Below are 16,955 nucleotides of genomic sequence, written 5' to 3' on the forward strand. Positions count from 1 at the left end.
ATCTGTGAATATTTGTATTATGCTTGTACATATTATTATCAGTACCACACCTGTACGCTATTTATACGGAAAGTATTTGTGTATATTGGTGTCACTACTGTGTATATCAAATGGATCTGAATTAATTACATCTATCTTTAGATTCAAACAGCTGACCTATCTGAATTGCAGTATCCCTTTTACTGTTTCTTTGTAACATCCTTGAATGAGAAATGTTTTAGAAAATCTGTGCTGGTGTATTGGATTATATCTGTCTCCTTGAGTGCAGGCTACATTCCCAGGCTTTGTCCAAGTCATCATGCATTCTACGCAAGCCAAACTTTGAATGACAGCAGATTTCTGGGCCCATTGGACTGAGGGTCACTTCCACAATAGGGTGTGCATTTTCAAAGTCAAACAAAAGAGGAGTTGAAATGTTTTAAATTAAAGTTTATTGAGGTTTTGGTAACTCTGATTGACTTCATAACAGAAGCCCGGACACAGATGAATGTCCCTGAACTCCTAAGCTGTCTCTGAGTTTCCAGTCTACATCCACTCTTAATTCCAGTCCTTGTACTTAGCAGTATGTTAGCTAACACCTGCCCCAAAGCGATACTGCATTCCGTTGGTGATGTAGTGTACATTGGCAGTTCTTTTACTGGATTTAGTTCCATGCATTTTAAAATTTTTGATAAATTCAAATTTACGTTGTGTTTCTGATGTACACTATTATGGTCTTTTTGCATTATCAACCCTTGTTTTCCCTTGCCTTCATTTTGTTTTGATAGATTGCCATTCCACATTGTAATTTTGAAAATGTCTTGGAGAACCTATGATGTGGTGATTCCATTCATGTGTCCATGAGTTGACAAAAAAATTCAAATTCAGCATTTATGGTTTGCAGTTATAATAGGGAACACCTTTAGTGCTGAGTCATACTGTGCATTTCTCAAATTGGTAGAGTTTAAGCTCACACTTATCTCAGTGACTCCACACGCACTGCCCTGATCTGAATTATTTCATGTTACAAACCCCCTAACACGCGAGTTCTGTAATTTACAGAAGCTTTCTTGTACTACTTGAGGGAAATGTCAATGTATAGTTAGATATGCTGATGGAATATTACATATTAAAGAACTTCAAAACACATAGGAATATGAATTAATTGTTGTGTTGATAATGCTGGGTTGTCTTGTATGAGCAGATAGGAAGTATTCCGAGGCGGAAGATGAGGCGTTCTTCCTCCTGACATCTGGTGGTGAGGGAGCGGTGGTGAAGGAGGCCCAGGACCTCAATGTCCTCAGCAGAGTGGTTGGGGGGGGGGGGGGGGGGGTTGAAATGTTGGGCCACGGGGAGATGTGGTTGATTGGTGCGTCCCGGAGATGTTCCCTAAAGCGCTCTGCTAGGAGGTGCCCAGTCTCCCCAATGTAGAGGAGACCGCATCGGGAGCAACAGATACAATAAATGATATTAGTTGATTTACCTCTGTCTGCTGATCTTGCTGACTGGATTTAGCAGTGCTAGGAACATGCCATGATCTCTGGCTTGTCCTCTACACCAATGATTTCCGGAAGAAAATGAAATATTAAAGAGGAAGGAAGCCAATTAAAATCCACAACAGACAGTTTGCTTGCTAGTGGCAGAGATTTGATGCAGCAGAGTTGTAGCGCTAATGTAATGGTAGTAAAACCAGTTCAGTGACTAGGAAAGTAATTTGGAATCATTAGGAAAACAGCAAGATGGGTAAACAGAGACAGTTAGATGGAGCAAAATGTACAGGAACAATAATAAAGAACAGGCCTGGAGGCAGGGATAGCAAGATAGTCAAAGAACCCAAAATATTCTGGTTGATAAGGAAAAGGAGCCAAACGTTAAAATGAAAGGATTTTGAAAAAAATACAAGATAAAGCGAAATAGTGAATTAAAATGCAGAAGGAAAAGCGATGAAGGAAAACGTAAATACTATTAATGGCAAGAAAATGTTGACGTTAAGAAGAGTGAATGGGATTTAGAGCCAAGGTCATTATGGTTAGCTCATAAATCAGTTTGTTTGGCAGAAAGTACTTCAACATGGTTGCTGTTCTCCATTGACATTCATTGCTATTACTGAAGTATTGCAGCAGTATAGTGTTGCACAGGATGGTGCTGTTGGTCTGCGGTTGGTCTTTTATATCTAAAAAATTAGCCAGAATTTCATATCTCATTCTCTAGTAAATTAGGTCTGATATTTTAAAAAGTGGAAACGCTGTTAACTCATGGAGCAACATTTCTTCTGCTACTGGAAGGGTGACCACACGATGTTCCATGGGCAGCATTCTTCCCCCTCCTGTTCTTCTGTATCCTGCAAGTTTGGCACTTTACGGTCAGGTATTTTTGTCTTGATGGCGATCATGTTTATTTCTCTGTGTTCTTCCCCTCAGACGTTAGAGTACAGAAACAGATCATCTGGTCTATTAAGTGTAGACATGACTCTTTAGTGCTGAGTTCTGTGATATACCATCATTGCCTTGTTCCCTGAGCTTTCCCTGACATTGAGCTATTGGCAAACTCGAGTGATCCATCAAAAAGCTGTGTTCACAGACCCAAGTCAATTCACATTGATAACTCATTCTGTCACTCAACATATCTTGTGCATTGTACACTTAAGAGGAGTAGATTGCAAACACAGATGAAACCCTTGCAAAACATGGTCTAAATTGTTGAAGTGAAATTACAAACTAATGTCACTTAGTCTGTTCAGATATCTTGATCATAAAGAATCTGTATGTACATGTGAAAAACCTGTATAAATCTGACCTGTGTTACAGATTGTGTCTCAACAATTTTAGGAATTTTGGTTGGTGTCTGATGAGTAGGAATGCATCCAGTTCAATGTTGCATGGTTTGCTTTGCTTTATTTTAAGGGGGTCAAACCCAAGTAAAATGCATTCTTCAGCCTTATTTGAAATTTTCTCATGAAAAGATTTATCTTAGCTCACGCAGATGTTTTAGATGCTCATTGCATTGTTGAAATGATACAGAGTTAGCAAAGTAGAAGATCTCAGGAGCTCAGTGTCAGTTAAACTAAATTTTGGGGCTTGCCAGAACTGATGCTGAATTTTACTGTGTCCTTCAGGACATTAGGCTGAAATTTGGTCCTGAGCAACTTGCTCCCAATGGGACAGACTAAACTATTTTACTATAGGCAGCCGCCTAATAGGCCAGTTGCAGACCTAAAGTCCAACCAAGAAAGATGAGTGCGCTGCTGACCTAATCAGAGAACCAGACTCTCTGAGGTCTCAGCAGCTCCATTACGAGAGGTGGTTGTGGCTGAAGCCACACAGAGGAAACCTCAGAACAGAGACACCATCGTAGAGGTAAGTTCATATTAATACTATAGATAGTCAAGCAGTAAAGCTGGGTTAATCATCTTAAAGGTTAAAGCTCTCCAGTGGGAGTGATGGCCCATAGGAACTTCCTGTTCTTCTGGCAACACTTTCTAGAGGGGGTATGGAGCCTCTGATCTGTAGGACAACCACCGCCATGAAGCTCATCACCTTTACGTGCAATGGAACTCGGGTGGGGGAGGTCCTACTGTTGACAAATTGCAGTCGTCCCCTTACAATGTTCCTTATCAGGACCTAAATTTATGAAAACTGGCTTAATGCCCATTGAAGGGGGCAACTGATCCGGTTCCTGCCTGCTACTGGGCAAGACTGCAAGGGGCACTATGCCAATACAGCAGCTTGCTTTTTTTTGCCAGTGTCACGTGTTACCACCACCAATCCAAACCTCTCAGCCCCACCTCCCTCGTATTGACTGGAGGCCAACAAAGTTCTGCCTTTAATCTTGGAGATCTAACTGACCTATGGAATATAAACACAGCCAATGTTCATCCTGTTTGTCAGCTTCTAGTGACCTATGGGCTTGAAAAGAGCCAGCAAGTGAAATGTTGCATGAAAATAATCTCCATCATGACTCCTGCATGTGGAGTGTGGATAAGGGTAGACAGGCAAACTAAATTCGAACTTTCTTTGAATTAATCTTTTCCTCTTTGTTTCCAAATTTGATGTGATCTTTTCAAATGAATTTAGCTTTCTTGTATTTTGTTTTAAGTATTGATGATTTAAGGGGTTGAATGCCAATGTATATTGCTGTAATCTTTCCCTTCTTGTTCCCAGCTGCCAATAGTATGTATACATTTTAAACTCAGAGTGCGTTGCTTGGTAAGTACTGACAAGCCTACCTGCCAGACTTTTTAAACATTGTTTTTTTTTTGTATTTTTGTTTTCTCAACCATTTCAGCATCCAACACAATGTTCAGCCACAAAGATGGCCCCAGTATGCAGAGCTTTAGCAACCCTCACGAACCTTGGAATCGACTCCACAGAACGCCACCTTCGTTTCCAACCCCACCCCCTTGGCTGAAGCCAGGGGAGCCAGAGCGCAGTTCCTCTGTAGCAGCTCATGACAGAGATAGAGATGTAGAAAAACGAGACTCTTCTGTTAGTAAAGATGAAAAAGAAAGGTACGAGGGGTTAAGCAAAAAAATTCATCCAGTCCGATTCTCTATTTAAAAAGAAACAATGAACTCGAAGGTGTGGGTCATTCATTGTCATATAATGTCACGGCAAACTTCCTTCAAATCCAATTGGCTGATTCATGTGCTTTATTGGGCACCTCTACCTCAGTTAAGGATTCACATATTTAATATTTGTAAATTTAACAGTCTTCTGATTTTAATTGACATTCACTACCTTCAATCTTTAAAGTCAGAGAAATGTGAAATTCACAAGCTATAATTCGCTCAGTTTTGTCCTCTGCCCATTTTTAGATAATGTTCCAGCCTCCTTTTGCATTTCTTCCATGCGTCCACTCTCCATTTGACAGTGAATACAGGATAGCCTGTTCCTAGATGCAGCCTGTCACTACTCTGTGAAGTGCCTCCAGGACACATGTTAACATAGTCGAGGTTGACTATCTCTGAAACATCTTTCTCTTTATCCTTTCTTGATTCAGTGGTCCCTTTATGCATAGCACAGCAATGATCTGAATCTCACTGGTGGAGGAAGAGAAGATATGCTCTGCCCAAACATGGTGTGACATTGAAGTCATGTGTTCTCAAACTTTGCTCATTGACTTCACACCACTGAATTAAAAGATGCATAATTTTCTTTTAAAGAGCCATGATAAATAAGAAACTAAAATAAATAATGGAGGGAACTAAATCTGGGGGATGTGTGGGTAGGTTTACAGACAGGATATCTTGCATGGTCACCATAAATGGAATGCTGTGGTGCTGCCTCATTTCTGGGTGAGGCACATCTGATCATGCTATTACAAGACAAACACCATTATTCCATTCCTTATTGAACACATATAGAGAGCCTATGCTCTGAAGCAATACGCCGCTCTTTCAATGATAGCAGTATTAGAATTAAGTAGGAATTTAATAATGTTAATTTTAAAAACAAGGCATTTTTCACCATTTTTTAGGATCGTACTAAAGTATTTCTTAACAAATAATTATAATTGCTCGAGTGGTTTTCTGATCCAAAACTTCAGCTAATTAGAATGTTTCTGTTCATTTTTAATGGTGGAGCCTCTTTTGAAACCTAAGACTGCTAAAATCATTTTAATATTAAATGTATCAATAATCAACGACCCAAACCAGGCAACTAAAAACAGCATCAATATCTCATAAATTTTGGAAACTGATATCCCTTGAACCTGTTTGTAGGCAATTAAGGAGGTCCACAAGCTAAAAATGTCATATCATTCCATTTTTATTTTATTTTGCACAGAACTGACCACAAATATAGCTGTAACTGTAACATCACAAATAAGCCATTTTCTGTCTAGAATGATACATTATTGCTCATTCACTAATGGGTTCTTCAAAGAGTTGATTAGCTGCTGCCAGTGAAAAGGGAATTAACATGGTACTTCTACCGTCCTATTAACTAGAGAAATTTTAGTTAGCCTAGAGTATTCTAAACTCCAGCAATGTGAATCAGAAACAGTATGCTTGCCTGGTGTTTAAAATGTAGCTGTTTTAAACTGGTGCTAATTCTTTATATCCTTTGTAAAAAATATTGACAAAACTAAATAGAACCCATTATTGATCCTAGGTGTTCATTATCACTGAGAGACTACCATTGCAATGCCCATAAAGTTGTGCTAATGCTGTACTGTTGCACACCGGAATTCATTTTGACATGATGTGAATCCTGAAAGGCACACCTTCAAGTTCAATATGCAATTAGAATACACCTTTGACAACACTGCTAATGGGATTGGCAAATTAAAAAAAATTGTTTATTTTCGGAATGGTTTGGAAAAATGTCTATTATTCTGTTAACAATTGATGAATATGAATTCCAATTTTTGTATTCCTCAATGTTGTTATGTCAATTTCTTACCTTATAATTTTTACTAAGCCAGTTAAATAATGCTGATGAAATGGGAGGAATATTTTATCGATAAAAATTTTATCTAGAAGTATTTTAAGTCTTGTATAAAAATCTCTATGGAGAGGTACAATTTATCAAAATAAGTGTCCTCCCATTTGTGGAAATAACATTGGGAATGGTTCACTTCAATAATTCAATGTGGAGGAAGTGTGATTGTATCAATCTGGACTGGTTAATTTTGTTGACTTTGAACTTTTTAAAGCAATTTGGAATTTTCTCCCATTCCAGCCTCAACCATTTCTCGAGTTAAATCTCTCCGTCTATCAGGGTAGCTATCATGGCATCCCTCAGTATCTTACCACCGTGGCTAGAAGATCCATGCAGATCAGTGAGACCACTTTTCAGGGTGCACTCGCACAAAATTGATGAAGCTTGGGGAGGTAGAACTCCAGTCAACAGCTTTGTTAAATAAAATGTGGATCTAAATACTCGATGTTAGTCTTTACACCCTCTTTATAATCACATCAGTAAAATGTTATCACCATAGGGAGGAAGCTACACTGTTTGCTTTCAGCAAACTTTCAGGTTAATCTCTGCTAAATCAGATATGGATTGTATCCAACTGATCATTCGCTATTCTTAGTGCTGTTGGTTCTCAGAGTAGCATTCTGTAGTTGACTATAGCCACAGCTAAGAATAAGACATAACCATTATCTCATTCCCTTCTTACTCATAGTAAGTGTGAGAATATTTCTTTTAATGTTTCCACTGTCAATCAATATGTTCATTATTTGAGCCCATGGACTGGATTTACCTTCTCCTGCCAGCAGGGGGCTTTGGTAAATACATCCTGTCTGCCACCCAATATAATTGTACCAGCGGCAAGGTGGCACTGAGGAGCCCACCTGTACATCGCTGCCACTTAACTGGCAAACAATGGCCACACAAAGTGGCCAGTTGGGCACATGACAAACTAGGGGTTCCTCTCTTTTACTGGAACTCAAAGGAGGGTTTCTTAAAGTGTTGACTCCTCCAACCTTCTTCTCCCATGACCTCTCACAGCCTGGACCCAAACGTGTAGTGAAGTCTGATGCATTGCAGCTCACCCCCTTGCATCGCCTGATTTTTGTACTAGGAGTGGCCACTGCCATTACTGGTGGCACTGGTACTTCCAACGTTGCTAGGCTCTGATTAGCTGTACCAGAGAGACGTCTCCAATTGGTTATTAAATGATGGCAGAGCAGCTGTCCTTCCCTTGAGGAGACTGTCCACACCGCTGTCACTCTTTTAGCTCAGGGTCGTGAAAGACAAGCTTTCCATTTCAACTGAAGTTTTAGGTGAAGAGTGGGACCAAAAATTCTAGAATACTCTGAATATTGAGGAATGAACTGGATTTTAATAAACTAAATAATGGAAGCTTATGGTAGATACCAACAGCTCAGAATACTAGAAGACTTAGAGGCTTAAAAACAGTGCGGGGGAGTTACTCACTAAAGAAATGAGGGGCTGATTAAATACTGATGAGTAAAATGGAACCCACAAGACATTTTTAGAAGTTTAATAGGGCCAGGATAATAACTCGGGAAAGGTTGGAGTCCATTAGGGAACAAAGTAGCAAACTGGGTGAAGTCGGAAAACATTGGCGAGGTTTTAAATGATAACTTTGTGTCTGTACTCACGCAAAGACCAATGTAGGTGTAGAAAAGGAAACCGTGATATACCAGAACAAATCACAATTGAGAGGGAGGAGTAATAGTGGTTTTAGCAGGCTTAAAATTTGATGAATACCCAGGTCCAGATGAAATGTCTCCCATACTGCTGTGCGAGGCACGGAAAGAGATTGCAGTGATCCTTATGTTAACATTCAAACTCTCTCTGCAAAGAGGACTGTAGGACAGCTAATATGACATCATTATTAAAGGTGATAGAAACTTCCAGAAGGCATTCAGCAAGGTTCCTCACAAAAGGTTAAATCATAAGAGAAGAGCAAAGTGTTGTAGGTAGTATATTGGCATGGATTGAGAATTGGCTCATGGTCAGGCAACAGGAAGTGGCAATGTGCGGTTTGTTTTCAGATTGGCAATCCATAAGTAATAGGCTTCCACAAGGATCTGTGCTGGGACTGCAATTGTTTACAATCTGTATTAATGACACGGACAAGGGAAGTGAATGTACTGTAGCCCAGTTTGCAGATGGCACAAAAAATAGGCAGACAGGCAGGCTGAGAGAGGGTTACAAACAGCTTAAAGAGACACTGATAAGTGAAGTAAATCCACTGAAATTGGCATATGGAATATAATGTGGGAAGATACAAAGTTGTTCATTTGGAAGGGATGACCAAAGAACAGAATATTATTAAAGGGAGAAAAACTGTAGAAAGCTGCCACACAAAGGCACTGGGGGATTGTGTATGAAACCCAGAAAGCTTACACACAGGTACAGCAGAAAATCAGAAAAGGCTAATGGAATGTTGGTCCTTATTTCAAGTGGGTTGGAGTATGAGTTGAGAAGCCTTACTGCACCTTTACAAGGTGCTGGTGGGACTATATCTGGTATACTATGAGCAGTTTTGGTCCCCTTATTGAAAGCAAGATCTGATTTCATTGGAGGCAGTTCAGAGAAAGTTCACTAGGATGAACCCTGGTAAGGAGAGATTGTCTTTTGAGCAAAAGCTAAAAGGTTTGGGACTCTAATGCGTAGATAGAAGTTTAGGAGAAGGAGAGGTGATCTCATTGAGACATATGAGATTATTACTGGGCTTGACAAGGGCAATGCTGAGAGGATATTTCCCATCATGGGGCATGTAGAACCAGAGGGCATAGTCTCAAAACAAAGTAGTGCCAATTTAAGACTCACATGAGAAAGAGTGTCTCATCTCAGAGTAATCGGTCTTTGGAACTCTTTGGCATGGAGAGCTGTGAGGGCAGAGTACTTGCATATATTTAGGGCTGACAACGGTTCTTGGTTAGAAAGGGCTTCAAGCATTATGGGGAAAGGAAAGGAAAGTGGATGTGAAGAATATCAGATCGTCCATGATCCTTTTGATTGGCAGAGCAGGCTTGAGGGGCCAAACAATCTACTCCTGTTTCTTTTTTCTGGTCTTATGGATAAACCAGGGCCATCAGGTTTACATCATTGAGAGGGAAACTGTTGGAAAAATTACTGAGGGTTAGAATTAATCCTCATTTGGAGATGTAAGGATTAATCCAGGTTACTCAGCATGGCTTTGTCAGGGGAGATCATAGAGTCAGAGAGATACACAGCACGGAAACAGACCCTTCAATCCAACTTATCCAAGCCGAGGAGATATCCTAAATTAATGTGGTTCCATTTGCCAGCATTTGGCCCATATCCCACTAAACTCATCCTATTCACTTACCCATCCAAATGCCTTTTAAATGTTGTAATTGTACCAGCCTGCACCACTTCCTCTGGCAGCTCATTCTATAAACACGCCACCCTCTGCGTGAAAAAGTTGCCCTTGGGTCACTTGTAAATTGTTCCCCTTTCACCTTGAATCTGTGTCCTCTAGTTCTGGACTCTTCCACCCCTGGAAAAGACCTTTTCTGTTTACCCTATCCATGTCCCCCATATCCATTTTATAAACTTCTCACGTTTGATACGTTTTTTCCAAGAGGTGACAAATTGTGTGGATGAAGATAGTACAATGTAGTCTACATCGACTTCAATAAGGCTTCTGACAAGATCTTGCTTTGTAGACTAGTCAAGAAGCCACAACATTTAGGAACTGGTTAAATGATCACTAGTAGCACCATAGCATAATAACAAGGACTAAGTACTAGAAAATGGGACTTGAGTGGATAGGTGCTAGATAACCAGTATGCATTCGATGAGCTGAACAGCATTTTTCTACTCTGTGCAATTCTATGAATCTAACATTTAAACAAATCTCTTATGTATACCCAGTATGACCCTGCTTAGCTCAGTCTCTGTAAAATATTGGATAGCAGTTCTTGCTGCTGTGTTTCATTGGGCATCTACGTAATAAGCAGGACATAGCTCTAAAGCATATGCATTATGGGGTTATCTTAGTAACCACAAAGACAGTCTTAAGGTACTTAATGTTCTAAATGTCCCATGTCTTGTACTGTGAATAACAGTCCAGTCTATTTGGGCCTATTCCTTTGATCGTTTTCATTTTTATCTAGTAATCTGGATGAAGCAGAATAGCTGGATGTTGGATTATAAGTGTTTTAAGGCCAGGGCAAGGACAAACAGAGAGAAAGACCACATTTTCTCGAAGTCAGGATGCAGGGAAGTGGAGGAGTGGGTAGGGCATGGACTTGGAACTCACCAGAGTAAAGAAGGTAACTTTAACCCAATCCAGTCAGTGGGAAACAACAATGAACAAAACAATCACTCATTCTACACACTGCCTGCCTTTAGCTTTCATTGACTCCCATAGAAAGTTTAGCTAGGAAAACCAATCACATCAGCTCCCTGTGGCTTGGTTATGTTAAAATGATTGACAGAGAAAAGACCAAATGATAATTGACCATTGTGATGGCAACAAAATAAAAGAACACAAGGAAGATAGTGAGGGAAGAATAAGAGATTTTTAATACAAATGGTTTATCTTTGGCTGGAGAGAGTTAACTAACTTAAATAAAGAAAATTCCAAGTTTGATCAAAGTCAACACCTTGGGGCTATTAAAGTTGTGACTTTCTCATCATTTTTGATATGGTCACTGATTAAAACAATATGCAGTTGGTGAGGTGTAATCTATGAGCTGCCTTTCATAGTATTGTGAAGTGGAGAACGGTAGCATGCTTCAGCATATTCCTGCTTGTCGTGGTCTATCATTTCCCTGTTGCACCTTGTGATACTTAAATATGTTCAGAATTTTTTCATGTTTGCTTGTTACTGTTATTTTAAACGAATACTGGAATTATTTTACCACTATTTCAAAATGGTGGCTGAAGTAGTTTTGAATAACATTTACTTAGTGAGCAAGATATTTTAACTTTCTTCCTTTTTATTGTCTAGAGTCTCCTTCCATGAACCAAATATTAGGACTGGCTTGCAGGAGAGGCTGCTGGCAATGCATTAGTTTCATAGTGCCGCTACTGGAGTTGTATAAGAGCCTCAAAGTAGCTCTTCTTTTCAACTTTCCTCTTGTCCCTATATCCTGCTGAGCACCCCCCCCTATCCCCCCCGCTAATGGGCAAGTGGGTACATATCCATGTCCAACAATTCTTTAGATCTGTGTATCAGAGGATCAAAGTACCCAACGGCAGTGGCATTATTTTAAAGCTGTAAGGAATTGTGCCAGGGGAAATGTAGCATCGGGGTGATACCTCGGACCTTATCAGCGCTCAATGTGTGTCTTTTTAAGATTTTAATTCACCCACAAGGCTTATCTAAAGCTTATAAAGTTCCAGTGAAATGTCTGGCTTTTTTTAAACAATGTGTACTTGCAGTACAACGGTGTTAAAATACTTCACTGTGTTCGAAAAGATCAGAGTTAGCTAAACATTCCCCGAGTTTTCATGGCTGCTTGGTTTTTGTGAGGATTTGTATCATGATAGGACATTCTAGACCAAACTACAAGCTGGACTAAATCATGTGTAACATGTACCCTGGCCTCCATGGGAAACTCCACAGGAAACAAATTCAATCCTGAAGTCTTGTATCCAAAGTGGAAAAGTAGCCGGTACCAAGTCAAAGTTTTGCCAAATTGGGTTTATTTTGTATAAAATTGGAAATCTGACAGCATTCTAAGGTAATATGTAGCAATGTTAGGGCTTGAGAAGCAAGTAGGTTTTGTCATTCAGACAATGTAGTACTTCTCTAGTGATATTAAAAATTGCAGATGCATGTAGTGTGCACCAAATTGCAGATGCATTTAATTCTTTCTTAGATACTTTAGATTCCTTACAGCGTGGAAACAGGCCCTTCGGCCCAACAAGTCCACACCAACCTGCGGAAGCACAACCCAACCAGACCCATTCCCCTACATTTACCCCTTCACCTAACACTACGGGCAATTTAGCATGGCCAATTCACCTAATCTGCACATCTTTGGACTGTGGGAGCACCCGGAGGAAACCCACGCAGACACGAGGAGAATGTGTAAACTCCACACAGTCAGTCGCCTGAGGTGGGAATTGAACCTGGGTCTCTGGCACTGTGAGACAGCAGTGCTAACCACTGTGCCACCGTGCTGCCCACTTTAAACATTGCCATCAACAGTTCTGACCCTTTAATACATTCACTAAAAAAGAATTAGTCACTATTTTGAAATTTAAGCAGAAGATAATCTAATGTTTGTGCTTTGTTTTGAGCAAAGTTAGGTACTGATTATGTTATTAGTATATTGGTCTGGAGTAGTTTCAGTAATTCTCAAATATTGCTGGTTATAAAATACGGTGCAGTTTTTAGAGAACATTGCTTTCTAAACTTGCTTGCTTTACTCCATTACATTATACTGAGAACTATTGCCCAATATTAGACAAAACTGAATCATTGAAAGGAAAAGTAGGAAAACGTTTTGATTCCGATTAGCTGTTGGTCAAATCCATCAGGTTCAAAGGTGGTTGGAAGCTAATGATAAGAAGTGTTTTTTTTTAACAGAGGGTGAGACTTATTGTAGAATGCCACCATTAAGGAAATAGTTTGAAACTATCTTTAATTAATCGAGAACACACAAATTCAAAATTCCTTATAAAAATGGTTTCTTGACACAGTAAGGATTAATGACTTATTCATCCTAAGATAAAATCGTGATAAGCATATTGAGATGATCCCAAATAGGTTTTGTATCTGAACTAGGACCATTTAGCAACAAAAACCACTGACAGACGATACGTGGGTTTGGAAGATTCAAATCTTAGACATCACCTTAGATATTTCCAATTTAACTAGATTTTATTCTGTAAAGGCTGACCTGAGCAGTGTCAGATATTGAGACAGAGGAAAGAATGTCCCTCCTCATTCATGCAGTATTGTCAGTCAGCTCAGTCACAAACTGTTTGCAACATTAAAATGCAATGAAAGATTAAAAAAAATGTTGTTATGGCCAAATAAATATTATTGTAAATTATCTCCTGTCTTTTCAGTTCCACATGCCCAAACATCTGTGTCCAGGTAGCATGCAAGCTCTAAGAATTTTAATGCACACACAAAATACATTGTTACACAAGCTGGTTCTTAATTTTTCATAAATGGATTGCCCTCACCGTTGGGTACTTTTTTCATAAAAGCTATTATATAATAGAGATACATTTCCTATTCATCTAGAATGGGAATGACACTTCACTAGTTCTCACATGATCAAGGCAGCCCTGTGCAATCCTTCATACGGTCCACAACATGTCTGAGTCTCCACTCCCCCACCTTTCTAGTTTGCCTTGATAACATTGACATGATTGCTGAGATGGGATATTAAAGTTATTGATTGGATTTAGGATTATTTAGGATTCCTTTTTTTTAATAAATGGTCTGAAATCATCTGTGGCAAATGAGATTTTAAGGCAAGGACTTGCTATGGAAAAAATAAGATTTGGAGTCTAAGTCTTGTTTCTTTATTTGTGTATTTATCCACAGGGATAGTATTGAGAAGCGACACTCCACCCATGCATCCTCACCTTCTGTAAATCAAGTAAATTCTTTGGGACACAATCGCAGTTCCAGTGAGCACAACAGAAATCATGTAAATAACGAACTGCGAGATAAAGAAAAGCCCCGGGAACGGGATCTCACAGATATTTGGAAGGACTCATCTGTTGATGAGCACAAAGTTAAGGAAAATCATGCTCTTGAGAAGGAAAGCCTGGGATTGGAAAGCAGGATTGTGGAAGATTCCAGCAAGCATATGAATCGAGTGAATTCGCCCTATATCAGGCTACCGAGCACAGATAACGCAAGATCCAGCAGCATTGCCAGCCGAGATGTAGATAGGAAAAGTGAGTCTTCATATGACCACCAGAAAAAGGCCAATGAGGTTAAAGTGAAGGAGGAACGGAAAGAAGACAATGATATTATTTCTGAGGTGATCCAGACACAAAGGTCTTCTGAGCATTCTCAACCCACCTCGTTGCCCAATGTCCATCCTAACCCCTCGATGACCTCCATGCCTATGGCTATGGCCATGAGTGGGGTGCATCCCATGAATAGCATTAATACATTGGACAGGACACGAATGGTAGCTCCTTTTATGGGGATCAGTCCAATACCAGGAAGTGAGCGCTTTCCCTATCCCCCTTTCCACTGGGATCCAATGAGGGATCCTTTGAGAGATCCCTATAGGGGATTAGACATTCATCGGAGAGATCCACTAGCCAGAGATTTCTTGTTAAGAAGTGATCCCTTGCAACGGCTGTCAGCACCAAGGTTTTATGAGACAGAACGTTCATACAGGGACAGGGAGCCCCATGACTATAGTCGTGATCATCCATTAGCAATCGACCCTAGGCGTGAACATGAGAGAATGAGCCACTTGGAAGAACGCGAAAGATTGAACATGCTTAGAGACGACTATGAACATGGCCGCCTGCATCCCATTCATGCAGCTACCCTGGATGGTCACATGCCTCATCCAAGCCTCTTGACACCTGGGCTTCCCAGCATGCACTATCCCAGAGTGAGCCCTTCAGCAGCACATCAAAATGGCATCCTTAATAAGACTCCTCCCACAGCAGCGCTGAGTGCCCCTCCCCCTCTCATACCAACAGGTGGAGCACGTGCTGGTTCTCCAAGAAGGACTACTCCCTTGACAAACACAGAGACACGGGAAAGGCCACCTTCTCACACACACAAAGACATTGAAGCACGATAATGCAAACATGAAATTATCAACCAATCTAACTTATTAAAGACACCCTGTCAGTAAAGGCAACTTTTGTAGTGTGAGAACCCACCAAATGAAGCATTGGACTTCAGTGGACCCTACTCAGTGGGTGTGGCCTCCGCCACCATAAAAATGTAAAAATACTTTGCAGGAAATACAGTTTTGTACATTTTAAGTTTAAATTTTGCAAATGTTTAATGTCAATTTGTTCCTTATTTCCTGTTAATTTTATTTGTAGTATATATATAAAAAATGTGTTGTGAAGAAAGAGCAAGCTAAAAAGAGTAACTGCTATATTTATCAAGAATTTGGGTATGTGGTAAATGAGGCAACCTGAGGAGAGCTGAATTGTCTTTGAAATATTATGGTTAAGACTTGGAGTGAAGGCATCAGGCTGTATAGACAATTGTGTATAAAGGTAGTTCCTTGGTTGGATGGGACTTGGTACATATATGCAAAAAGGAAGAGACAAAAAGCTTTACCATGTACAAATGTAAATAAATTTAAGGGCAGCTGTGTAACAGCTGATTCAGAAGTGTTGGACAAAGCGTGCTATTGGGAGATTAATTATCTGTTAACACAGTCTGCTTGTGCTGTGTTAGATAACTTTTTTTGTGGCTGTACAGATATTCCCAACTATGCAAGCAGGTGAATGCCCTGGCTTTTCATCCAAAAGTCTGCATTCCTCAACGGAGCCTTTTCAACACACAATTCACTTAACTGCAAGTCTAGCACATTACATTGTGTCTGAGGATTGTAAACTATGTTGATGAAGTAAAATTAGTTCTGTTGGTCTAATAGTGTATTAAAGTGCTATCTGAAGTTGTTTATTCTGTTTTGAAAAAATTCTATCTATGACAGTTGTTTCTTATGAGCAGAGATCTATTTTAGTAGTCACCTGAAGGTTTAGTTGTGCGCTTCAAATTTGTGAACTCCTGATGTTGTGCAGTGTTTTTGAGGAACAAAAAATAATGTACACTGGATCAGTAGTGCTAGAACTCAATATTGCCTATAGATTTTCATTTGCAGATATGCTGTTTACCATGTACGTAATGAAGTCCTTTACAGATCCTATTGTAAAGTGAAGCGACTCTGAATCTTTGGCATGTGCTTCATAAACAAAACTTGTGTTATGTAAATTGTGCCATGTTATTAAAAAATCGAACTGAAGTGTTCTCAGTCTAACTGTGCTGTAAGCTTGTGTTAATATTCTTTGCTCTCTTTATTGGCATTTCACAGACTGAGTGACTTAAAAAAAACACAAACAAATGAAGAAATGGAAGGTGCTTATTTTATCATTAGTTTTATTACTTGGACTGAGTACAAGCTATCTGTATGAACAACTGGATATTTGACCAGTTAAGCTGTTTGGAGAAGCTTCTTTTTAATATCTTTTCCTCACAATTTTTACCTGTTCTACCAATTCTCTGGAAGGTGTTATCTTCTGTTTAGATATCTTTTGTAGATCACGTATCTCAATAGTATTTTGCAAAAGTGATCATTTTTAAATAGTTGGGTGACAGTTATTGTTTGTACCATGGAAGACTTCACAGTCAAGCCCAGTAATGTTCTCATCCAACATCCAAAGCAGAAGCCATTGGACAGTGACCAAGACCAGAAACTCTGCTGCCTTTTCAGCTACATATCAATTGGAACAGCCTTAATAGTTGCTGTCATAGAACATTCGCATGGTTAAGATGGTTTAACCCACTCTCAAACGTCATAACTGAAACTCTATATTTAGATTCTTGCTCTGTATCTATTAATTTATCAA

At 39.6% G+C, this 16,955-nt stretch overlaps 1 protein-coding gene across 9 annotated transcripts in view; it reads left to right on the plus strand.

The window, feature by feature from the left end:
* The window catches only part of auts2a (activator of transcription and developmental regulator AUTS2 a), a 1,193,837-nt gene extending 1,177,570 nt beyond the window's left edge, over window positions 1-16,267 (plus strand). For all 9 annotated transcript variants that reach the window (XM_060847963.1, XM_060847971.1, XM_060847965.1 and 6 more), the window contains 2 exons: window positions 4,264-4,486; window positions 13,939-16,267. In XM_060847963.1, coding sequence (XP_060703946.1) covers window positions 4,264-4,486; window positions 13,939-15,169 — 1,454 coding nt within the window. In that variant the 3' untranslated portion in view covers window positions 15,170-16,267. The remainder of the gene's footprint in view (window positions 1-4,263; window positions 4,487-13,938) is intronic.
* The last annotated feature ends 688 nt before the right edge of the window (window positions 16,268-16,955 follow it).

Source organism: Hemiscyllium ocellatum, chromosome 31 (assembly GCF_020745735.1).
Source record: "Hemiscyllium ocellatum isolate sHemOce1 chromosome 31, sHemOce1.pat.X.cur, whole genome shotgun sequence".
NCBI classification, from domain to species: Eukaryota; Metazoa; Chordata; class Chondrichthyes; order Orectolobiformes; family Hemiscylliidae; genus Hemiscyllium; species Hemiscyllium ocellatum.